At 42.1% G+C, this 25,343-nt stretch overlaps 1 protein-coding gene across 4 annotated transcripts in view; it reads left to right on the top strand.

Moving 5' to 3' along the window:
* Positions 1-19,850, top strand: part of P2RX5 (purinergic receptor P2X 5) — a 105,619-nt gene extending 85,769 nt beyond the window's left edge. For 2 of the 4 annotated variants that reach the window (XM_069761091.1, XM_069761093.1), the window contains exons 7-12: positions 6,597-6,735; positions 8,316-8,452; positions 9,806-9,899; positions 14,960-15,025; positions 18,179-18,261; positions 19,235-19,850. In XM_069761091.1, the coding sequence (XP_069617192.1) occupies positions 6,597-6,735; positions 8,316-8,452; positions 9,806-9,899; positions 14,960-15,025; positions 18,179-18,261; positions 19,235-19,331 (616 nt within the window). In that variant the 3' untranslated portion in view covers positions 19,332-19,850. Of the gene's footprint in view, positions 1-6,596; positions 6,736-8,315; positions 8,453-9,805; positions 9,900-14,959; positions 15,026-16,664; positions 17,059-18,178; positions 18,262-19,234 lie in introns of those variants that run through there. The other 2 variants (XM_069761090.1, XM_069761092.1) reach the window with 1 other exon arrangement.
* Positions 19,851-25,343: the final 5,493 nt, after the last annotated feature.

Raw genomic sequence — 25,343 nt, 5'->3', positions numbered from 1 at the left:
CCAATGGTGATGTATACAAGATCACAGCTATCTACTATATAATTGTCTAAGGGTCACTTCCATCTGTCACGAATATTCATTGGTCGCGGCCTCTGTCTGTCATGGAAATCCAAGTCGCTGATTGGTCGTGGCAAAACGCCCATGACCATTGCCACGACCAATCAGCAACGGGCACAGTCCGGCGGCAACATGGCCGCTCCTTCCTCTCCGCAGTCAGTGCCCGCTCCATACTCCCCTCCAGTCAGCGCTCACACAGGGTTAATGGCAGCGCTAACGGACCGCGGTCTAACACACTCGGTTAACGCTGCTATTAACCCTGTGTGACCAACTTTTTACTATTGATGCTGCCTATGCAGCATCAATAGTAAAAAGATCTAATGTTAAAAATAATAAAAAAAATTAAAAATCGTTATATACTCACCGTCCGTCGGCCCCTTGGATCCAGAACAGGCCTTTCCCGCTCCTCGCGACGCTCCGGTGACCGCTCCATGCATGGCGATCTCGCGAAATGATGACGTATCGGTCTCACGACACCACTACGTCATCATCTCGCGAGACCGCAAAGCACTCTTGAGACCGGAGCGCGAGAGGAGCATCGGTAAACGCTTCCTGGATCCGGGGGCCAACGGAAGGTGAGTACATAACTATTTTTTATTTTAATTCTTTTTTAACAGGGATATGATGCCCACATTGCTATATACTACGTGGGCTGTGCAATATACTACATGGGCTGTGCAATGTACCACGTGGGCTGTGCAATATACCACGAAGGCTGTGCAATATACCATGAGGGCTGTGCAATATACTACGCGCGTGGGGCAATATACTACGCGGGCTGTGCCATATACTGCGCGGGCTGTGCCATATACTGCGCGGGCTGTGCCATATACTGCGTGAGCTGTGCAATATAGTGCGTGGGCTGTGCAATGTACTACTTGGGCTGTGCTATATACTACGTGGCCTGTGCTATACACTACGTGGCCTGTGCTATACACTACGTGGCCTGTGCTATACACTACGTGGGCTGTTATATACTGCATGCGTGGCTTTTATATACTACGTGAGCTGTGTTATATGCTATGTTGGCTATTATACACTCCGTGGGCTGTGCTCTATTCTACGTGGCTGTGCTATATACTCCGTGGGCTGTGCTATATACTCCGTGGCTCTGCTATATACTCCATGGGCTGTGCTATATACTCCATGGGCTGTGCTATATACTACGTGGCTGTACTATATACTACGTGGCTGCGCTATTTACTACGTGGGCTGTTATATACTACGTGGCTGTGCTGTATACTACGTGGCCGGCCGCAAACAATCAGCGACAGGCGCAGTCCGGCAAATCCTGTGTATTCAATGTACGGTATTCTAAAATCTTCATAAATAAACTACATACATATTCTAGAAAACCCGATGCGTTAGAATCGGACTACCATCTAGTAAGAATTATAATCACAGCTGTGATTCACTAAGTCTCCATAGCTGCCAGGAAGTGAAAAAATAAATGTTATAAGTGGGGTTCCTGACCAAAAATCCCTTGTCAATTATTGGTCAGGCTGTGTAATGCCCATATTTGCAGGGTCACTAATAATAAATAATGGGATATGATATATATATATATATATATATATATATACAGTGCCTACAAGTAGTATTCAACCCCCTGCAGATTTAGCAGGTTTACACATTTGGAATTAACTTGGCATTGTGACATTTGGACTGTAGACACTGCAGCAAAAAAGAATGTTATTTCTTTGTTTATTTTTTTTTTAAATTGTGAAAAGTCTTTTCAGAGGGTCATTTATTATTCAACCCCTCAACCCACCAGAATTCTGTTTGGTTCCCCTAAAGTATTAAGAAGTAGTTCAGGCACAAAGAACAATGAGCTTCACATGTTTGGATTAATTATCTCTTTTTCCAGCCTTTTCTGACTATTTAAGACCCTCCCCAAACTTGTGAACAGCACTCATACATGGTCAACATGGGAAAGACAAAGGAGCATTCCAAGGCCATCAGAGACAAGATCGTGGAGGGTCACAAGGCTGGCAAGGGGTACAAAACCCTTTCCAAGGAGTTGGGCCTACCTGTCTCCACTGTTGGGAGCATCATCCGGAAGTGGAAGGCTTATGGAACTACTGTTAGCCTTCCACGGCCTGGACAGCCTTTGAAAGTTTCCTCCCGTGCCGAGGCCAGGCTTGTCTGAAGAGTCAAGGCTAATCCAAGGACAACAAGGAAGGAGCTCCGGGAAGATCTCATGGCAGTGGGGACATTGGTTTCAGTCAATACCATAAGTAACGTACTCCACCGCAATGGTCTCCGTTCCAGACGAGCCCGTAAGGTACCTTTACTTTCAAAGCGTCATGTCAAGGCTCGTCTACAGTTTGCTCATGATCACTTGGAGGACTCTGAGACTGACTGGTTCAAGGTTCTCTGGTCTGATGAGACCAAGATCGAGATCTTTGGTGCCAACCACACACGTGACGTTTGGAGACTGGATGGCACTGCATATGACCCCAAGAATGCCATCCCTACAGTCAAGCATGGTGGTGGCAGCATCATGCTGTGGGGCTGTTTCTCAGCCAAGGGGCCTGGCCATCTGGTCCGCATCCATGGGAAGATGGATAGCATGGCCTACCTGGAGATTTTGGCCAAGAACCTCCGCTCCTCCATCAAGGATCTTAAGATGGGTCGTCATTTCATCTTCCAACAAGACAACGACCCAAAGCACACAGCCAAGAAAACCAAGGCCTGGTTCAAGAGGCAAAAAATCAAGGTGTTGCAGTGGCCTAGTCAGTCTCCTGACCTTAACCCAATTGAAAACTTGTGGAAGGAGCTCAAGATTAAAGTCCACATGAGACACCCAAAGAACCTAGATAACTTGGAGAAGATCTGCATGGAGGAGTGGGCCAAGATAACTCCAGAGACCTGTGCCGGCCTGATCAGATGTTATAAAAGATGATTATTAGCTGTAATTGCAAACAAAGGTTATTCCACAAAATATTAAACCTAGGGGTTGAATAATAATTGACCCACACTTTTATGTTTAAAATTTATAAAAATTTAACTGAGCAAGAAAACTTTTTGGTTTTTAAGATTTATGCATCTGTTAATAAATCCTGCTCGTTTGAAGTTTGAAGGCTCTAACTTATTTGCATCTTATTAAACCTGCTAAATCTGCAGGGGGTTGAATACTACTTGTAGGCACTGTATATATATATATACTAGCTGAAGAGCCCGGCGTTGCCTGGGCATAGAAAATATCTGTGGTTAGTTATAGCACCTCATGTCTCTTATTTTCCCATCATACCTCTCATTTTCCCCCGTCACTCCTCTCATACCCCCTAACACTTGTCATTTCGACCTAACATCTGTCATTTTCCTATCACTCCACTATTTTCCCTCACTCCTCTCATTTTGCACTCACACCTTTTCATTTTCACCTCAGTATATACATGTTTGTCATCTCCCTTATTTATAGTATACACCTGTATGTCATCTCCTGTATATAGTATATACCTGTATGTCATCTCCCCTGTAAATAGTATATACCTGCTGTATGTCATCTCCTCCTGTATATTGTATATACCCATGTGTCATCTCCTATATTATATACCTGTATGTCATCTCCTCCTATATATAGTATATACATGTATGTCATCTCCTGTATATAGTATATACCTGTATGTCATCTCCCCTGTATATAGTATATACCTGCTGTATGTCATCTCCTCTATATACCTATGTCATCTCCTCTTTTATATAGTGTATACCTGTATGTCATCTCCTCCTGTATATAGTATATATGTGTGTCATCTCCTCCTGTATATAGTATGTACCTGTAAGTCATCTCCTCCTGTATATAGTATATACCTGTGTGTCATCTCCTCCAGTATATAGTATATACCTGTATGTCAGCTCCTCCTGTATATAGTATATACCTGTGTATCATCTCCACTGTATATAGTATATACCTGTGTGTCATCGCCCCTGTATATAGTATGTACCTGTATGTCATCTCCCCTGTATATAGTATATACCAGGTTGTCATCTCCTCCTGTATATAGTATACACCTGTGTCATGTCCTCCTGTATATAGTATATACCTGTATGTCATCTCCTCCTGTATGTAGTATATACATGTGTCATCTCCCCTGTATATAGTATATATGTGTGTGTCATCTCCTCCAGTATATATTATATACCTGTATGTCATCTCCTCCTGTATATAGTATATACATGTGTCATCTCCTCCTGTATATAGTATATACGTGTATCATCTGCTCCCGCATATAGTATATACCTGTGTGTAATCTCCTCCTGTATATAGTATATATCTTTGTGTCATCTCCTCCTGTATTAGACCGCATTCACACATTATTTGGTCAGTATTTTTACCTCAGTATTTGTAAGCTAAATTGGCAGCCTGATAAATCCCCAGCCAACAGGAAGCCCTCCCCCTTGGCAGTATATCTTAGCTCACACATACACATAATAGACAGGTCATGTGACTGACAGGTGCCGTATTTCCTATATGGTACATTTGTTGCTCTTGTAGTTTGTCTGCTTATTAATCAGATTTTTGTGTGGCGAGTTTTGCGTGAGCCTAGTTTTGCATGTGGCGAGTTTTGAGCGGCGACTTGTGTTTCGACTTTTATGTGGCGAGGTTGGTGTAGGTGTGGTGAAATGTGTGCTGAGTGTGGTTTCTGTATTCAAGCACGTGGTAGTTTGTGGCGCCTTTTGTGTGTGTGTTCATATCCCCGCGTGTGGTGAGTATCCCATGTCGACGCCCCACCTTAGCAACTGTACGGTATATACTCTTTGGGGCCATCGCTTTCACTCTTGAAGCCCCCCTTGTTCACATCTGGCAGCTGTCAATTTGCCTCCAACGCTTTTCCTTTCACTTTTTCCCCATTATGTAGATAGGGGCAAAATTGTTTGGTGAATTGGAAAGCGCAGGGTTAAAATTTCACCTCAAAACATAGCCTATGACGCCCTCAGGGTCCAGATGTGTGACTGTGCAAAATTTTGTTGCTGTAGCTGCGACGCCTCCAACACTTTTCCTTTCACTTTTTCCCCATTATGTAGATAGGGGCAAAATTGTTTAGTGAATTGGAACGCGCGGGGTTAAAATTTTGCCTCACAACATAGCCTATGACGCTCTCGGGGTACAGACGTGTGACTGTGCAAAATTTTGTGGCTGTAGCTGCGACGGTGCAGATGCCAATCCCGGACATACATACATACATACACACACACACACATTCAGCTTTATATATTAGATATATATATATATATATATATATTTTAATTAAAGGGATATGAATGATATATGATATATCATTGGCGCCATGTTATTATGTTTGACATGTGGATAACGTAACCCCTTTGTAAGTGAATTAGATGATCCTATCAAGATCAGTCCTGGCATAATATCAGGACATGTGTCCCTGACACGCATGTCTCCAGGATACCAGCTTACATCAAACATAATAACATGGCGCCAATGATTTTAGCCCTCCTGCAGTGAAACGCTAATCATCCAATGTCGGCGTGGCCACTGCCGTAGACAGACTGGAAACATGGCCATTAAACAACCTGACCAATATTAACAAGGGACTTTTGGTCAGGAACCCCACTTATGACATTATTTAACTTCCTGGCACCTATGGGGACTTACTGGATCACAGCTGTGATTATAATTCTTATAGCTGTGATCTTATATATATATATATATATATCACATTTTATTGATGATGACACAATAAAAGAACATTTTTATTCACACTTTTCCCCTTTCCTATTAGTCTACAGATGGACCTTGACAAAGGGTGGCACAGTGGTTAGCACTGCAGCCTTGCAGCGCTGGGGTCCTGGGTTCTAATCCCACCCAGGACAACATCTGCAAAGAGTTTGTATGTTCTCTCCGTGTTTGCGTGGGTTTCCTTCGGGTTCTCCGGTTTCCTCCCACATTCCAAAGACATACTGATAGGGATTCTAGATTGTGAGCCCCTTTGGGGACAGTGATAATAATGTGTGCAAAATTGTAAAGCGCTGCGGAATATGTTAGCGCTATATAAAAATAAAGATTATTATTTGGCAGAAACGTTGGCTTAAGCTGTTTGCACCAGGGTCCATATAAGTGAATAAAACCATCTTGTTAATTTGCAGCTACTATAATTGAAGTTTTAATACTGTCATCTGTGCGTACATGAGCAGTAATACAATTTCTATGACTTGTTTCCCGCACCAGTTTCTCCTGTGCCGCCTCGGTCTCAGTGCTCAGTTGTCTCTGAGCTGGTGGATGGAGACTGGCTCCAATGATGTCTCCCATAAACAGTACAAAGAGAAATGGTTCCTGGCCCCGTATTCCCTTGTACACATGTTCAAAATCAGCAGCTACAGTAACGATGGACAGAATTATTATCAATGTTGTTTCGACAAACTTTGCATAAAAAAGTAGTACAAATTAATATAAAACTTTTAAGACTTAATAAAATGCACTTTTAGACACAAAAACTCTTAAAAACGTACTTTGTGAAGCTAGCCTAAGACATGTTTCCACTTTTATGTATTGTCGACATTCTCTTTCCTAGAACTAACATTCTGAACACAGACAACGATTCATTTCTCAAGACATGTCGATATGATAAAGAAAACCACTACTGTCCAATCTTTTACTTGGGCAAAATTGCCTCCTGGACTGGAAATAACTTTCAGGATATAGCAATGGAAGTAAGTTACATGAGTAAATGTCGTCATGGAAAATGGCGGATGTGTACCGTATATTGTATTTATAGCTGTAATTTCTGCTGCTAATTGCATTTGTCTGAAAACTGATCCTGGTTTTATCATATTTTTCATATTTAGATGAAAAAGCAAATTTCTTCGTGTGGTATGGGCTAATGTTTAATGTATTGGCAGTTTTCCTGTTAGGGCCCTTTAAGAGCGACCCACCGACCATGGCCATTAATGACTGCCCATCTACTTGCAGGCTGACCGCCTGTCCATGCGCACAAAATACGACTATTTTGTGCACATAGAAATGATTGCTCTCGACAGCACATGTCCTGTTTATAACAAGCTTGCTTAATAATTATCTCTCCCAAGGAGCGTCTGTTTTGCTCATTCATTGGGTGGTTGCTGACCTGTTTAATCTGGAAACAAATATTCCTAGGAACTCTTTTTCCCCAATTTTGGGTTTTTCGGAATGGACCCTAAAAGTCACCTGCGATACAAGACACAGCCACCGAAAAGTGTGGTGCTGCTGGATCACAAGCGTCTCACTGGAGATCCAGCAGCGCCACTTTTCGGTGGCTGTGTCTTGTATTGCAGACACATTCAGTTGATAAAAATCCCTTATTAACAACTAAATCCATTATAATGAAACATTAATCTTTTTGTTTGGAGAGCCATAACCGAGGTGAATAAAGTTAATTTCCTCCCGACAGTGAGGCTCTCTGTATAGTGTCCGAATGCTATTAACTTGCAGATTAACCCCATATCTGCAGATTAATAGTGGTATTTTATATGACAGGTTCCCTTTAAGGATATGCAAATGATGAAAAAATTGGAGGCAATGCGGCACTTCCACATCTTGGCTGCCATTAATGAGATTATTAATGGTTGTCTGAGGAATGTTCTGCTGTGCTTAATACACGTGAACAAAAATAATCAAGATCCGCTGCTGGCAGCTCCCTTTGCAATTGCCGACCACTGATGTCTCAGATGAACAGCCATTTACTTTAATGGATAGGTCCATTGGGAGGAGTCGAGTGAGATGGGGGAAAGATGATGAATTCTTTTTTGTCCATATTAAGTTTTAGAAATCTAGCAGAGAAGAAGGATGAAATAGTGGACAAACGTTGAGGGGTTCTGGTTAGTAGGGAGGTGATATCTGGTTTAGAGATGTAGATCTGTGTGTCATCAGCATAGAGGTGATACTGAAAGCAGTGAGATTCTATGAGATGTCCCAAGCCGAAGGTGTAAATGGAGAAGAGCAGGGGCCCTAGGACTGAACCTTGCGGGACTCCGACAGATGGGGGGCGAGGTGAGGAGGTGGTGTGTGAGTGGGAGACGCTGAATGTCCGGTCTGTTAGGTATGATGAGAGCCAGGATAGGGCCAAGTCTGTGATGCCAAGGGATGAGAGGGTCTGCATGAGTGCTGAATATATCGTGTTTAATTGTGGTCAGAAGACATATATAAAATGTTATAGGAAAAGAAAACAAAGACGGTGGTGACCTTACCGCGTCACCTGCATATAGCAAGAAAATGTAAGATACAACTTTATAACTAAATGCGCTTCTCTTCTCAGGGAGGGGTTATTGGCATTCAGATAGAATGGGACTGTAACCTGGACAGAGATGCTTCCGAGTGCCATCCCCAGTATTCATTTACTCGCTTGGACAATAAATTCACTGAAAAATCTGTTTCTTCAGGATACAATTTCAGGTATGCATTTCTCATTAAACTAGAACTGAATGGTCGGCCAAGTCCGTTGCTCTGGCTATAGGATGGGGGAAGGTCTGAAGCCAGGCTCCCTGCTCAATGTTGCCTAAAGCTAGGTTCCTATGGTGCAGATTTTAGGATTGAAATTTCTAAACTGCACCAAAGGAGGTGCATCTCCTCAATAGAAATCGACGCTCTGCAAATGAAAAAAATGCAATCGAAGCGATTTTGTGCATATATTCTCTACCATAGAAAAGTGCAGCATGTGAATGAGATTCAGGCTTTTTCATTTTTGTGCCTTCTTTTTACTTTTTCCTTGACATAGACATTCGAGGGCTTGTTTTTTTGCAGGACGAACTAGTTTTGAATGACACCATTCACTTTGCCATATTATTAACAAAGGAAAAAAATTCCAAGTGGGATGAAAGAGAAAAAAATATGCAAACCTTGTATTTACGGCAGACATTGTGCATTTAAAATGACCTGGAATAATGATTAACCATGTCAGTCTTATTATGTTGATACTAAAAAAGCAGCAATTTTTTTTCTATTTAAATTAAGAGAAAAATTCAGAATATAGCAAAAAAAAAAGAAAAAGTTTTTCTATATGTTGTCATTTTGTGAGGTCCGTGATATTTTTATTTTTCTGGTGATAATGCCGAGTGAAGGCTTATTTTATTATGTGGTGAGCTGACATTTCTATTTATACCAGTTTCGTTTACATACGATCCTTTGATTGTTTAGTATTACATTTTTATTAGGGAGGAAATGTGACCAATTTTTGATTTTTTTTTCTCATTATGGTGCTTGCCAATCTGGTTAATTCCATTTTTTAATAGATTTGACTTTTATGAACAAAGCGATATCAAGTAAGTTAGGTATTTTATTTTTTTCCCTCCTTTATTTTTAATGGATGAAAAGAGAGGTGGTATTAAAGAAGCACTCCGAACAAAGTTTTTATCCTTTTAATATATTGTAGTCATCATAATATACAGTACTGTGCACTCACAATTGCTCATTTTGCATTTCTACCCAGATAATTTTTCTCTTTTCTCTGCTCTAGGTAGAAACAGGAAGTCTCTTGTCCCTGCATAAATCATTCCCCTCTTCAACTCCTGACCCAGCTGTTCCGCCAATCCCCCTGCCATAGACTTTTGCAGTGACTCATGAGTAATACAGGGAAAATTTACCTCCTGTTTCTACATAGATGTTAGAAGGATTCAGCTGGTCAGTTTTTTATTTTGTACACCTACAATAATTTTGCCTATTGCTGTGCAGCTAATCTTTCAGAATATATATGAAATGTTTGTGTTGGTAACACCATATTTATGTCCACACATGTCTTTCTTAATGAAGGTATGCCAAGTATTACCGTGATGCTAATGGGACTGATTATAGGACACTGATAAAAGCTTATGGAATTCGCTTCGATATCATGGTCAATGGAAAGGTACGTGATTTCTAATATATTAGAATATATTCATTAAAAATCGTTTAGTTATTAGTACTGAACATTGTTAGGAAAAAAGGATACATGTGATCAAGTAGACTATGGTGTTACTGTGGGGGCCGGGGCAGATTAAGAATAGCCAGGACCCCATGCAGTTTAGAAAGTGGGAACCCCCAGCGCCCGATATATCACGTGACATGTCACATGATCCCCTTTGAGAAATCATGTGATAGGTCATGTGATTAACACACTTGTGCACATGTGCAGATGTAAGACGCCAGAGACAGCGGCGTGCTATGCGTGCAGGGCAAATTTTTTCACTTTATGTACAACGTAATAAATAACATAGAACTATATATATATATAAAAAGGACGCTATATAATCCGGGACAGCGCTATACATAATAAGAGGACACTATACAATAAGGGACGGCGCTATACATAATAAGAGGATGTGATATAATAAGGGACAGCAATATACATAACAAAAGGATGTAATAAAAAAACAGGATGGCGCTATACATAACAAAAGGACGCTATATAATCTGGGACGGCGCTATATATAACAAGAAGACGTTATAAAATATGAGACAGCGCTATATATAACAAGAGGAAGCTATATAATACGAGACTGCACTATACATAACAAGAGGATGCTATATAATCAGAGACAGCACTATATATAACAAGAGGACACTATATAATACGAAATGGTGCTATACATAACAAGAGGATGCTATATAATACGGGACGTCACTACATATAAGAGGATGTGATGTAATAAGGGACAGCACTATACATAAGAGGAAGCTATATAATATGGGACTGCGCTATACATACCAAGAGGTTGCTATATAATATGGGATGGCGTGATACATAACAAGAGGACGCTATATAATAAGACGGTGCTATGGATACTGAAACGAAGCGTCATCATCAGGTGCAGAGGCTACTGTCATTGCCACAGCCTCTTCCCACGCTCTCAAAGGAAGCTTGCTCTGTGACCTCCATTTCAGAGGCTGGGATAGGCCTTGCTCTACTGAGCATTTGTTGTTTGTCCATTCCGATGGATGCTCAGTAGATTCCTGTCACTGTGCAGTGTTCTTTTCAGTGCCTGGTGGCAATGCGCTCTCTCACCAGCTCTAATCAGAAGTGACGAGTCGGCAGTAGAGCGCACGGTCAGTGCACAGTGTAAGTAGAGAACAATTGAACAAAGACCAGTGTTACTCCCACAAGTGACGTCATTTCTGATCAGAGCTGGCGAGAGCACACTGTCACTGTACACTGGATAGAATAGTGCACAGTGACAGGAATCTACTGAGCATACATTGGAATTGACAACTGATGTCTGCTCAGTAGAGCAGGGACGAGCCCAGACCCTGAAATGAACGTCACAGATGAAGCTGCTTTTCAGAGAGGGGGAGGAGGTTGTGGCGGTCACTGACACGTCGTTTGAGTATCCCAGCATGCACTGGGATTCTCAAATGAAGCGTCATCAAAGAGGAAGTAGTAAAAAAAATAAAGCAGTTAGTGTAGCGAGAGGATAGGGACTTTTTAATTAAAATTTATTAGAAAAAAGATTAGATTATGATATTAAATAAAATTTAGTTTTAGACCACCCCTTTAATAACCTGTTTAAACAGACAGAGCACAGTAAATGTAATAATGAGCAAGGCACTTCTGGCAGCAGGTGGTGCACAAGTAGGATCCAAATCCGTCAATTCCAATGTAAAAAAAAACTTGGCACTCGTTCGGTGTAATCAACATGGATGTGGTTATTTATTGTAGAAAAATCCAGACAGAAATACGAGACGTTTCAGTCAAAAACATGACGTTCATCAGTCAGCTGCATGGTGAAAAAACAGAATGCTAGTGGCTAGTAGCATACAGTTTCTTCACCATGCAGTTGACTGATGAAGGTCATGTGTTTGACCGAAACGTCTCGTATTTCTGTCTGGATTTCTCTACAATAAATAACCACATCCATGTTGATTACACCGAACGAGTGCCAAGACCACAGTAAATGATTGCAACCGGTAATGGTTTATCGATTGGTGATCGTCTAGTGCTGTCAATCGTTCCGTGCAAACATACTCCTATACAGAATAAATGTTTACATCCAGTAACTCACCACTGAGGTCTTATCTGATCTCAAGACTATTTCTTCTGCATCTTGTCAAACCTTCATGTCGATGTCATAATGCCGGGACTCGGTCATTGCAGTCTACTGTACGAATCTCCACAGCCCTGAAAATAAAAATGCAACAAAAACCCTATCTAAAAACCAGAAAAATGTACTTTTAATTCACTATTTAAAAGGAATATTGATATTAAAACCTTACAAAGGTCAGTGTGTATAAGGGACAAATCAGTTATATCCTTATCTCTGACTAATCATAATATCATTGTTGTACTACTTATCGCCTTATCCCATTCATTGATGGTTTATAGGAATTGTTTAATGCGGCCGCCTCCTTACTTCCTTCAGACTAACCATACACAACTGAGCAATGCTAATTAAAAGTGCCCTATGCCTCCCTGACATGTTTCACCAGAGAACTGGCGTCATCAGGGGATATAGGCTATCCTTGTATCAGACAATATACAGGTCCTTCTCAAAAAATTAGCATATAGTGTTAAATTTCATTATTTACCATAATGTAATGATTACAATTAAACTTTCATATATTATAGATTCATTATCCACCAACTGAAATTTGTCAGGTCTTTTATTGTTTTAATACTGATGATTTTGGCATACAACTCCTGATAACCCAAAAAACCTGTCTCAATAAATTAGCATATTTCACCCATCCAATCAAATAAAAGTGTTTTTTAATAACAAACAAAAAAACCAACAAATAATAATGTTCAGTTATGCACTCAATACTTGGTCGGGAATCCTTTGGCAGAAATGACTGCTTCAATGCGGCGTGGCATGGAGGCAATCAGCCTGTGACACTGCTGAGATGTTATGGAGGCCCAGGATGCTTCAATAGCGGCCTTAAGCTCATCCAGAGTGTTGGGTCTTGCGTCTCTCAACTTTCTCTTCACAATATCCCACAGATTCTCTATGGGGTTCAGGTCAGGAGAGTTGGCAGGCCAATTGAGCACAGTAATACCAAGGTCAGTAAACCATTTACCAGTGGTTTTGGCACTGTGAGCAGGTGCCAGGTCGTGCTGAAAAATGAAATCTTCATCTCCATAAAGCATTTCAGCCGATGGAAGCATGAAGTGCTCCAAAATCTCCTGATAGCTAGCTGCATTGACCCTGCCCTTGATGAAACACAGTGGACCAACACCAGCAGCTGACATGGCACCCCACACCATCACTGACTGTGGGTACTTGACACTGGACTTCAGGCATTTTGGCATTTCCTTCTCCCCAGTCTTCCTCCAGACTCTGGCACCTTGATTTCCGAATGACATGCAAAATTTGCTTTCATCAGAAAAAAGTACTTGGGACCACTTAGCAACAGTCCAGTGCTGCTTCTCTGTAGCCCAGGTCAGGCGCCTCTGCCGCTGTTTATGGTTCAAAAGTGGTTTTACCTGGGGAATGCGGCACCTGTAGCCCATTTCCTGCACACGCCTGTGCACGGTGGCTCTGGATGTTTCCACACCAGACTCAGTCCACTGCTTCCTCAGGTTCCCCAAGGTCTGGAATCGGTCCTTCTCCACAATCTTCCTCAGGGTCCGGTCTCCTCTTCTCGTTGTACAGCGTTTTCTGCCACATTGTTTCCTTCCAACAGACTTACCATTGAGGTGCCTTGATACAGCACTCTGGGAACAGCCTATTTGTTGAGAAATTTCTTTCTGGGTCTTACCCTCTTGCTTGAGGGTGTCAATGATGGCCTTCTTGACATCTGTCAGGTCGCTAGTCTTACCCATGATGGGGGTTTTGAGTAATGAACCAGGCAGGGAGTTTATAAAAGCCTCAGGTATCTTTTGCATGTGTTTAGAGTTAATTAGTTGATTCAGAAGATTAGGGTAATAGGTCGTTTAGAGAACCTTTTCTTGATATGCTAATTTATTGAGACAGGTTTTTTGGGTTATCAGGAGTTGTATGCCAAAATCATCAGTATTAAAACAATAAAAGACCTGACAAATTTCAGTTGGTGGATAATGAATCTATAATATATGAAAGTTTAATTGTAATCATTACATTATGGTAAATAATGAAATTTAACACTATATGCTAATTTTTTGAGAAGGACCTGTACGATAATATTTACTTGGACTAACTAAAAGTTAATTCATTATTTGCCAATACTCACATTGCTAATATATCCGCAACGGAGAAGCGAAATAAAAAAAAAAAAATAAAAAGTTTTATTCCATTCTGCTTCCAATATTACATTATGCGTCCACCTCAACATGAAAAATGTGGTAAATGTTCCTCTTTAAAAGTATTGACTGATTTAGGAACCAATTTTGAAATACCCTATGAGATCACATTCACATGTTCACTGTTTGGTCAGTATCTGACCTCAGTAATTGTAAGCCAAATCCAGGAGTGTAACGATCAGGGGAAAATTATAATAGAAACATATGCACCACTTCAGTATTTTTCACTCACTCCTGATTTTGGCTTTCAAATACTGATGTATAATACTGACCAAATACTGAACGTGTGTACGTAGCCTTATGGTGATAATATAAGATGTCACCATTTTCTGGACCCTCATCTATTAAGCCGGTTTCACACTTTCTACTTTCATAGTCCGATTATGACTGAAATATCCAGATCAGGCCATGGGTATTCTGACCCGAACTCAAAAGCCTTATAAGTATACAACTTCTTGGTCCTTACTTTAACCATGAAAGTAGAATGTGTCCAACCTCCCTTAGTTAGAGAAGAACCAAGCTGAATCCCACAGACAGCTCACTGATCACTAGGAACTGTTTAAAGAAGACCTGTTTTAGGAAACAATCTGGTTTCCAGTGTCCAGACACTCAACAATTTGTGGATAAGTGATTATTGTCTTTCATTTGATAACCCATTTAATTGCCAGTTATAATTCTCAATTTATATATAATTATCAATGTGTTTTTTTTTCCAGGCTGGAAAGTTTAATATTATACCAACAGTTATCAATATTGGTTCAGGCTTGGCACTTATGGGTGTGGTAAGCAAGGATTTTATAGAATTCTCATATCTAGAAATTCACTTAAACCTGTGCATTGATCACATTAATTAACTTCACACTTTGTTAACTTGACACAACATTTTACAAACAACCATGCAGAGTTTCTACAGTTCATGGTCGGCACATATGACATCTCCTTAGCATAAGTAAGCATAAGAGAAAACTCAGAGGACACAGCAATGGCTTGCAGTTGCTTCTTTATGTGAGGCAACACATTTCTCTGCCTGCTTCATCACAGGTGCAGGTGTTTTTGCCATGTCTCCAGTCTTCTGAATTCATCATAATTCAAGTCAGTGACATGCAAGCTAAGTAGCCACCAGAGCTCCTATGTCACTGTCTTAATTTATGATGAACTCAGATGACTGGAGACGTGGCAAAAACACTCACTCCTGTGATAAAACAGGCAGGGAAATGTGTCATCTCACAGAAAGCAACATCTGTGAGCCCCATAAAAATTGTCATGAATTCTACTATGTGTTGTACAAGAAATTAGATGATGTTTCTGACATGGTCCAAACAGTCTATTCTATCTTCGGTCTCACAGATTATATATAGGAATAATATCTGTAGACTGTGAATACCAGGAACATAAGGAAAATATTCTGTCATGTTCCTGGTACCAAAACATGACTATACGACTTGAATAAACAGAAAAAGTTGACTCATGTCAATATGAAATATATCAAATATCAATACTGCTTCTGGATACTAGGAAAAAATGAGACTCTTAGCACATAATTTGGCCAGTTTATGCTTGCCCAGCAGCCAACAACAAGGCAGTTTCAAATCTGCTGGGTCCTATGTGTCTAGTGTGAATACCTCCCTAAGACTGAAGTCTGAATTCCTGGGTAGATGTGAATACATCTCTTCAAAGTCTGATTTTATGGGTAGGTAGGACCCAGTTGCAATTAAAATCCACCATATATGCTGAAGGGCGCAGTGCTTGATTAGAGAGCTAATATACAAATGACAAAAGACTGACTGGCACTTCCAAGCTAGTGTGAAGAGGTGCATACTAGAGAAAGCCATCTCTGTATACATTAAACAAAAAAAATTGCATTCTGTAGTGCTAAAGCATGTAAATATGAAATATGAATAGCAATACTGCTTCTGGAGAATAGTAAAAAATGAGATGTCCTGCTAAAAATGTCCTTCTGCCATGGGATAAATATCCAACAGGAAGAGATGAACTTAGTTCTCCATATGTCCAGGTATAGGTATCAGAGGACTCAGTTGTGCCAATAAAACATTCCCGCACCAGTACTCTACCTCCACCAGCCTGAACTGTTCACACCTGACATGAAGGGTTCTTCAATCCATGCTGCTGTAAGGTGCCTGAGTGAGGTAGTTGTGGACGAGCTGTTGCTTCTTCACATTCTGACACCCTATGGGCAAATCGTGTCCCAGTCCCAGTGTGCTGCTGTGTGTGGGGGGCATCACACTTACTTGTGGCTTATAGGCCTCCACTGGCTCCAGGCTTTCATCTTCCCGAACCTTCACAGCAAACAATCCAGGGGACACTGAATTTGTTAAAACAGTCAAACTTTTACTTGGCAGCTTATGATCGTTAAAAAGCAGCTTATAGGATATGGCTCAATGGGTTCCATCTTTCCCACAGGTACCAGACATAACTTCAGCCCTAATTCTTGGTATGGGTACGGCATCCCTCTGGCTAACACCTCCAGCACTAGGAATTCTTCTCCAGCAAAAGCAGAAAACCTGGATTCCATTACCTCCCGCCTCTGAGAGCTTGAGTCCATCTTCCCTGCAGCTCCGCAGACTTAGTGTGCCCAAAGTCTCTGATGTCCATCTCCAGGCTCACGTTGTCCTTAGCAGCCTACGTCCTATGACCACTGCTGTCACTTCTCCACACTTTCTCTAACTGGGGTTTACACTTGCTGAACTTGGCACTAGCTCTCAGTTCCCCTTGAGATGGCAGGAAGTAGAACACCAACCCTACCACTCCTACACTGCCAGTGCCAAATACTCCAATTGCCAATTATCTTGAGGAACAGGTCGATTTTTATTTTTTTACTTGTAAAAACTTTATTGACTATACAACTTTCCAAGACAGTATCATAGATCTTAGAGATAATCTTTGACTTTCCAATTGAGAGATTCAAATAATCATAAATCCTAGTGGTTTATATTATAAGGAGATGTTCATTTGAGGACTGGATTGTAGAAGCATCATTCCCCTTCTGGGAGAAGAAATTTATAGGGAACGTGACCTCAGAAAATGGCGTATGCACCTGACCCCGTGCTCCTGATGCCAGTTACAAGATAATTACAATGGCGTTTGGGGCTAAGCTATGTGTTTTGTAGTTTTGCTTTAGTTATAAACTGGCTTCGGTGTGTATAAAATCATTACACGGAGTCATTATGGTGGTATAATATCCTGCAGGGGTGGACGTATCATTGGTGCAACCCGTTCAGTAGCACAGGGGCCCAAGAATGAGAGGGCCAATACCAGCTCCAAATCACATGGGAGTGTGTATTATAATGAGTAATTGGACTGTAAAGGGCCCATACATTGTTCTTGCACAGGGGCGTCTCCTGACTGTGTCCACTCCTGCTATCCTTGCTGAGTCATCTTTGAAAACATGCCCATTCCCTGTGATAATTCTCTCCAGTCGGATGATGTCAGTGCCGACGTCTTTGAAATCCAGCGCACGCACTTGTACGGTCCGGGTTGAGACCATCTCTGCCACGCGCAATTTTTTGAAAAATCGACACAGAACTATGTTTGGGGTTTTTGGGGCGTAAAAAAATCCACAGCAATTGCAACATGTGAACCCAGCCTACAAATGCCACTTTAAGATAATGGTCGACAAATCTAACAACTGGCGGTCAGATATTATCATTGAGGAAAGGTCATGAAGTTATAAATCAGATAATAGTTACAAACACCTCCCCCATTAGAAGGAGCTCACTGACAGACTCTCAGATAACTAATTGTGCACCTAGAAATGGCCACTGTGACACGCAGAGGCTATAAAAAACTAAATTATGAATGAACAGCAAAAAATATTTTCAGCATAAAATACAGGCATCTGAGTAACACAATTGTCCCCACAGTTGTTCATATCATTCACAAGTAGAATAATAGTGTTTCTCTTTATTGTCATTTAGGGGGCTTTCTTCTGTGACTTGGTCTTACTGTATTTCATCAAAAAGAGTAATTTTTACAGAGACAAGAAATTTGAAGAAGTAAAGTAAGTATGATTAATTAACTCAAGAATTGTTTCTTTAACACTTTAAAGAGAACCTGCCACCAGATCAAACGTGTTCAGTTTGTGCTTGGATTTTATCCTTACTGTTCCCTTGAGTATTCCACACTTCTTTTTAGAAAAATATTTAGAATTGAGAGTCCTCAGTGGTTGATACCTTTTAATGGCTAACTGAAAAGATGGTAACAAATTGCAAACTTTTCGAGACTACACAGGTCTCTTCATCAGGCAAAGACTAAAAACAAACTCTGAAGAATGACATATTTATGCACAACATAGCATAGAGGAAGAAAAAAAAAAGGGGGTAAACCATGGATAAGACAGGTGACATGAAGCAGAATTACCATGAGTGATAAACAATTATGTCCATAAATATTGGGCCAGCTCTTAGATAAGGAATGTTTTATTGCCCTCTGATTAGGGTCTCTGTTGTGATGACCCCTTATAGTCTGAGGGGCAAGTTCCTTAGTTGATGTAAAAAGACATAAATCCATGCAACACATTCATTCCTCCACTAAGGCTGTTAAAGGTCGTCATCAGTTTATATTCCCAGACTCTTCTGTCTCTCTGAGATCTGAAGCTACCTTTTAACACAAGTAATTTCATGTCCATAATGTTATGATTTGGGAGACAAAAATGTTTGGCCACAGGTAGATCCATTCTTTTTTCTCTTATTGTATGGCGGTGAGAATTCATCCGTGTTCTCAGTTTCTGCCCTATCTCCCCCACATACAGACCCCCAGTTGGACATTTAGTACAAATAATTAAGTACACCACATTAGAAGTGTCACAGCTGAAAGTACCTGGGATCTTGTAGTCCTGATGTGAATTGGGGATCTTTATCTTGTCCGTGGTCATTATAAATGGACAAGTTTTACATGTTTGAGAACTGTTTGTAATTGCTGACTAGAGATATTTATAATAAACCGATGATAAGGATTATTGCTTGTATCTGCAGGTCCTGTAAGAAAACCTTGCCAGTCAATGGTCAGAAGAAATCAAAAAGCCTTGATGCCGTAGACCAAATGAAACAATTACAGAGTGTGGAGACCTAACTTCTGACTCAAGAAACAAACTTCTAAGTAAGAGAGAAGCGCCTGTCGGGGAGATTTGTATGGCTGGACACACTGGTCTCAGGGGCGGGACATCCATGAACCTTTTTATTCCCCAACTACTGCTCCTACTAGCCGTCATGCTGCTGCGAGCCGGATATATGAAGATTTGCCGCATCATGATCTCTTCATTGGGTTGTTGCATTACTATTTATCCAAGGCAACCATTTTGCTGCACCCTTTATGCACTGTGACATTCTGAATCTTCTTGTTTTTTCCTGCTGGTCTAATTCTCTGCTCTGGACAGAATGCACTTTAGAGACTCATCAAAAAGAGCAATGTGCTCCATTCACTGCTTTGCGGGTAGAAGACAGTGTTGTTTTCTTGACATCTTGAAAATTCGATGTGGTATTTTTTATACTTACTGATTAGTGATCACCTCGGAGCATGCATTTGACCTTACATTGCACAGCTATTATGCAGCTCTGTAATGTGTTCAATAAATGAGAACTCTGTACTTTTAAAGAGAAAAGTTATCTTATTACAAGATGCAAACAGAGAGAGGAAGAGGAATTTAACTCTAGCGCCACCTATAGGAAGCAGCAATTCTAAAAGTCAACATCGACCCTTTAACGAGCCTTGTGACATCACTTAGGATCGTATTCAAACCAGAATCTCAATTTGCAGACACGTGTTTCGGGGTGTTGCTCCTCATCAGTGCAAAGCATAAAATCTGATTTGGCAGTATGAGAGGCTCCCGACTGGGATCTAAGGGGTAACGTTTCTCTTTGTGCAGAGTGCCATGCCTGGCGTGCCAGTGTAAGGAGGCTTATAAGCCATGCAATGCTCAACTGGGAAGTTAAATATGAAAATTGCATCTCCAGAGAGGAATCAGACTCCAACGCTACCTATTGGAAGTAGCAATCCTAAAAGTCAATGTCAACCCTTTAACGAGCCTTGTCACATGACTTAAGATAATAGTCAAACCAGAATCTCAATTATCAGACATGGTGCTTCGGGGTGTTGCCCCTTGTCAGAGGAGCATTGCATGACTTATAAGCCTCCTTACACTGGCATGCCAGGCTTGTCACTCTCCTCAAGGAGAAACATTACTCCTTAGATTCTTATGCTGAGTGTACCTGTAAAAGGTAACATGGCAAACACCTGGGTTGGTAATGTGGATCCTAAATGGATCAGTGCTGTATGCAAGCTTCATTACGGCACTATACCAGTTGGGTGCAGGGCACTGCAGGAGGCCATATCGTTGAATACTGTTTTAAACAGGGCTGTGGAGTCGGAGTCATGGAAATTGAGGAGTCGGAGTTGGAGGTTTGGCTTACCGACTCCACAGCCCTGGTTTTAAATAGGGCACAGGATTTCTTTCATCTAATGAAACACTGGAATGCAATGTTGGTTGTCTACTTAGGACAATCCCCTTTTAGTTAGAAGGACCCTCTTGACGATAATCTGAACAAAGGATGGTCCACTACAGGGATCACCAAAGATCAGCTCAGAAAGAACATGGCTGCACATGTTGCGTTCATACACAGCACCCCTGCAGGATAAATGAAGCATCACACGTTATTATAGGCTGTATCTGTAGTGTATAACATGGCTGAGATCACATCGTATCTTTCCCTCTGGAGAATATATACTGCATGCATGTTCTGAACCTCTACTAAAGGGTTGCCCACTACTTTTATATTGATGGCTTAGCCTTAGCATATATCAGATTGTTGGGGGTATGAGACCTTTCACCCCCAACGATCAGTTGTACCGCTGCCAGTGGCAGTCGGATGTGAAGAGCGGAACAACACAGTATGTCAACTGTACAGGAGGCCATCAATATAAAAGTACTGGACAACCCCTTCAAGTAAGTTTCCATATGGCTTACGAAAGGTTAATCCTTACATATAAAAAAACTCACACAAAGGTGCCTGGTGACCCTCTGCCAAATTATTATATGCAATGCTCAAAGAGTACTATCAATCTTTAAAAACAAACAATATGGGACTTTCATCAATGGGAAGAATAAGCTTTGGATTTACATAAGAAACAGATTCAGGCTTCCAAATTCACACCCCTCAAACCTGTGTATCTGGAGAAAACAGCGTGTATTCCACCACAAGCAGCACCAGGAATGGCCATATATACGTGAGATAATACGAAGTACCGTGATGAAAAACATGCAATCTGAATTGTATATGAGACAATAGAGTCATAAATAAGCCGATAATATGCAATAAAATGGAGCTTCATAAGAGAAAAATGTGATAAACGAAGAGAACAGAATGAGTAGAAATCAACTTCAGAGACTAAAGTAGCAGTAAGTGCACGTCCCTGATTGTGGTCGTCCATTATAGCCACACTAGCTATTGAACCCGTTCTACGCCCGGGTGGCTAGCATTTATATTGGTATATGGTCTCCATCCTGGTATGTGCTGCTCCATCCTGTGTCCCCCATCCTGTCATGTGCTGCTTCTATCCTGCACCCCCATCCTGTCATGTGCTGCTCCATCCTGCGTCCCCATCCTGTCATGTGCTGCTCCCATCCTGCGCCCCCATTCTGACATGTGCTGCTCCCATCCTGCGTCCCCATTCTGACATGTGCTGCTCCCATCCTGTGCCCCCATTCTGTCATGTGCTGCTCCCATCCTGCGCCCCCATTCTGACATGTGCAGCTCCCATCCTGCGCCCCCATTCTGACATGTGCTGCTCCCATCCTGCGCCCCCGTTCTGTCATGTGCTGCTCCCATCCTGTGCCACCGTTCTGTAATTTGCTGCTCCCATCCATATGCCCTATACGCTGCTCCATAAAGGTTTATGGCCCCCATAAGATGCTCCATATTATATGCCCCGTACACTGCTCCATAAAGGTTTATGGCCCCCATAAGATGCTCCATAGTATATGCCCCCGTACACTGCTCCATTATGGTTGATGGCCCCATAAGATGCTCCATAGTATATGCCACCGTACACTGCTCCATTATGGTTCATGGCCCCCATAAGATGCTCCATAGTATATGCCACCGTACACTGCTCCATTATGGTTGATGGCCGCCATAAGATGCTCCATATTATATGCCCCCGTACACTGCTCCATTATGGTTGATGGCCCCCATAAGGTGCTCCATAGTATATGCCCCGTACACTGCTCCATAAAGGTTTATGGCCCCCATAAGATGCTCCATGGTATATGCCCCGTACACTGCTCCATTATGGTTTATGGCCCCCATAAGATGCTCCATAATATATGCCCCCGTACACTGCTCCATTATGGTTTATGGCCCCCATAAGATGCTCCATAATATATGCCCCCGTACACTGCTCCATTATGGTTGATGGCCCCCATAAGATGCTCCATTGTATATGCCCCCGTACACTGCTCCATTATGGTTTATGGCCCCCATAAGATGCTCCATAGTATATGCCCCCGTACACTGCTCCATTATGGTTGATGGCCCCCATAAGATGCTCCATAATATATGCCCTAGTACACTGCTCCATTATGGTTTATGGCCCCCATAAGATGCTCCATAATATATGCCCCCGTACACTGCTCCATTATGGTTCATGGCCCCCATAAGATGCTCCATAGTATATGCCCCCATACACTGCTCCATTATGGTTGATGGCCCCCATAAGATGCTCCATATTATATGCCCCCGTACACTGCTCCATTATGGTTGATGGCCCCCATAAGATGCTCCATAGTATATGCCCCGTACACTGCTCCATAAAGGTTTATGGCCCCCATAAGATGCTCCATGGTATATGCCCCGTACACTGCTCCATTATGATTTATGGCCCCCATAAGATGCTCCATAATATATGCCCCCATACACTGCTCCATTATGGTTTATGGCCCCCATAAGATGCTCCATAATATATGCCCCCGTACACTGCTCCATTATGGTTTATGGCCCCCATAAGATGCTCCATAATATATGCACCCGTACACTGCTCCATTATGGTTTATGGCCCCCATAAGATGCTCCATAGTATATGCCCCCGTACACTGCTCCATTATGGTTTATGGCCCCCATAAGATGCTCCATTGTATATGCCCCCGTACACTGCTCCATTATGGTTTATGGCCCCCATAAGATGCTCCATTGTATATGCCCCCGTACACTGCTCCATTATGGTTTATGGCGCCCATAAGATGCTCCATAATATATGCCCCAGTACACTGCTCCATTATGGTTTATGGCCCCCATAAGATGCTCCATAATATATGCCCCCGTACACTGCTCCATTATGGTTTATGGCCCCCATAAGATGCTCCATTGTATATGCCCCCATACACTGCTCCATTATGGTTTATGGCCCCCATAAGATGCTCCATTGTATATGCCCCCGTACACTGCTCCATTATGGTTTATGGCCCCCATAAGATGCTCCATAATATATGCCCCCGTACACTGCTCCATTATGGTTTATGGCCCCCATAAGATGCTCCATAATATATGCTCCGTATGCTGCTGCGATATATAAAAAAAAAATACCATACTCACCTATCGTTGCTGGGCGCCGAGTGCTGGGGGGCCTGAGCAGGCGGGGACACCGGCGCGCTGTGGGAGTCAGGTGCCGGTATCGCCGCCAGCTCAGGCCCCCCAGCACTTGCTATACTCACCTGTTTGTCCCATTCCAGCGCTGCCCGCCGCTTCTTCCGGCTCCTCTGGCTGTGACTGTTCAGTCAGAGGGCGGCGCGCCCTCTGAACTGTGAACATCACAGGCAGAGGACCCGGGAGACGGAGCCGCACGCAGTGCTGGAACGGGGGACAGGTGAATATACTCACCCTCCTGGCGGTCCCTGCCTCTCCTTTGGAGATCGCGGTGTGCGTTGTGTTTACGCATACCGCGATCTCCTGGGAGTGTCACTCTGTGGGGTCCAGACTGCGCCGGCGCTTGCGCAGTCTATAAAGGCTTCGGACAGAGTGACGCTCCCAGCGTTATATTATAGATATCAAAAAGGAGTAAAACCAATATGACGATATGGTCGCTGTTACAGTTCTCGGGAGCTTACAGATAATCGCTGTGATAGAAGCAGAGAAGAGACTGCAGCGTCGCCCCTCAGCTCCGTTCACTGACACAGGACACAATCAGAGGGTGACGGCGATAGAAGCAGGGTGAGTCACAGGAGCACCGCCCCCTGATGACAATCCATTTCAGGGTGGTGACAGAAACTGTTAGGCAGCTCGGCGGTCACTTCTTTCTGCTTCCATCAATGTGAAAATGAAAAACAGAAAAGGGATTACAGGTAGGAATTTTCAAATAAATCAAATTACAAAAAATGGCTAGAGCATAAAAATATATTTATACAGGGCGTTATAGGGACTGGATCACCCCTTTAAAGGGAACTTGCCATCAGGATATTATACCCCAAACTAATGGCATATATGAAAAGGTGCTTTAATGCTGAATAAATCGTTACCTTTCTTGTAGAACTCCATTTTGTTGCTTTAGAGAAATCCATACATGACATTGTACGCTAATGAGCTGTAAGTGCAGGGGGCAGGCAGTGCACTTACAGCTCTCCAGCCTCTCTTCCTGCTCCCCGCCCGCTGCCTGCCTCCTGTCTCTGACTAATGCCGTTTTCCTCTGTGCATTAGAAGCTCCGGCAGTTTCTCCTTGAACCGTTCTGCTTTGTTTCCTTCCAGCTTCTCCCCACTTTCCTCTCTATCCAGATTGTAGCAATAGGCGTAATTTCATCCATCAATGCAGGAAGATTTGTAGACATATTTGAGCAATTTTTGAGAGTAGAAGAGCAGCACAGGAGACATTGTAAGTTGGATAAGAGACATTTTTCTGTAATAAGGTACATTACAAAGTTTATTATTTTCACTTGTGCTTGTGATTTCTCAAAAAACAAAAAATGTAGTGACTATTAAAATACACATTTACAAGCAATAGTAATACTATGACTCTGCCTGGAAGACATCATTCTGGAAAGAGATCTCTGTTGGCCGAGTTTTTGCTGTCCAGACCAGAAGCGGTGGATAAGAAGCAGGA

Source organism: Ranitomeya imitator, chromosome 3 (assembly GCF_032444005.1).
Source record: "Ranitomeya imitator isolate aRanImi1 chromosome 3, aRanImi1.pri, whole genome shotgun sequence".
Lineage (NCBI taxonomy): Eukaryota > Metazoa > Chordata > Amphibia > Anura > Dendrobatidae > Ranitomeya > Ranitomeya imitator.
The sequence above is the reverse complement of the archived record's forward strand: the minus strand, read 5'-3'. Positions and strand labels throughout refer to the sequence as shown.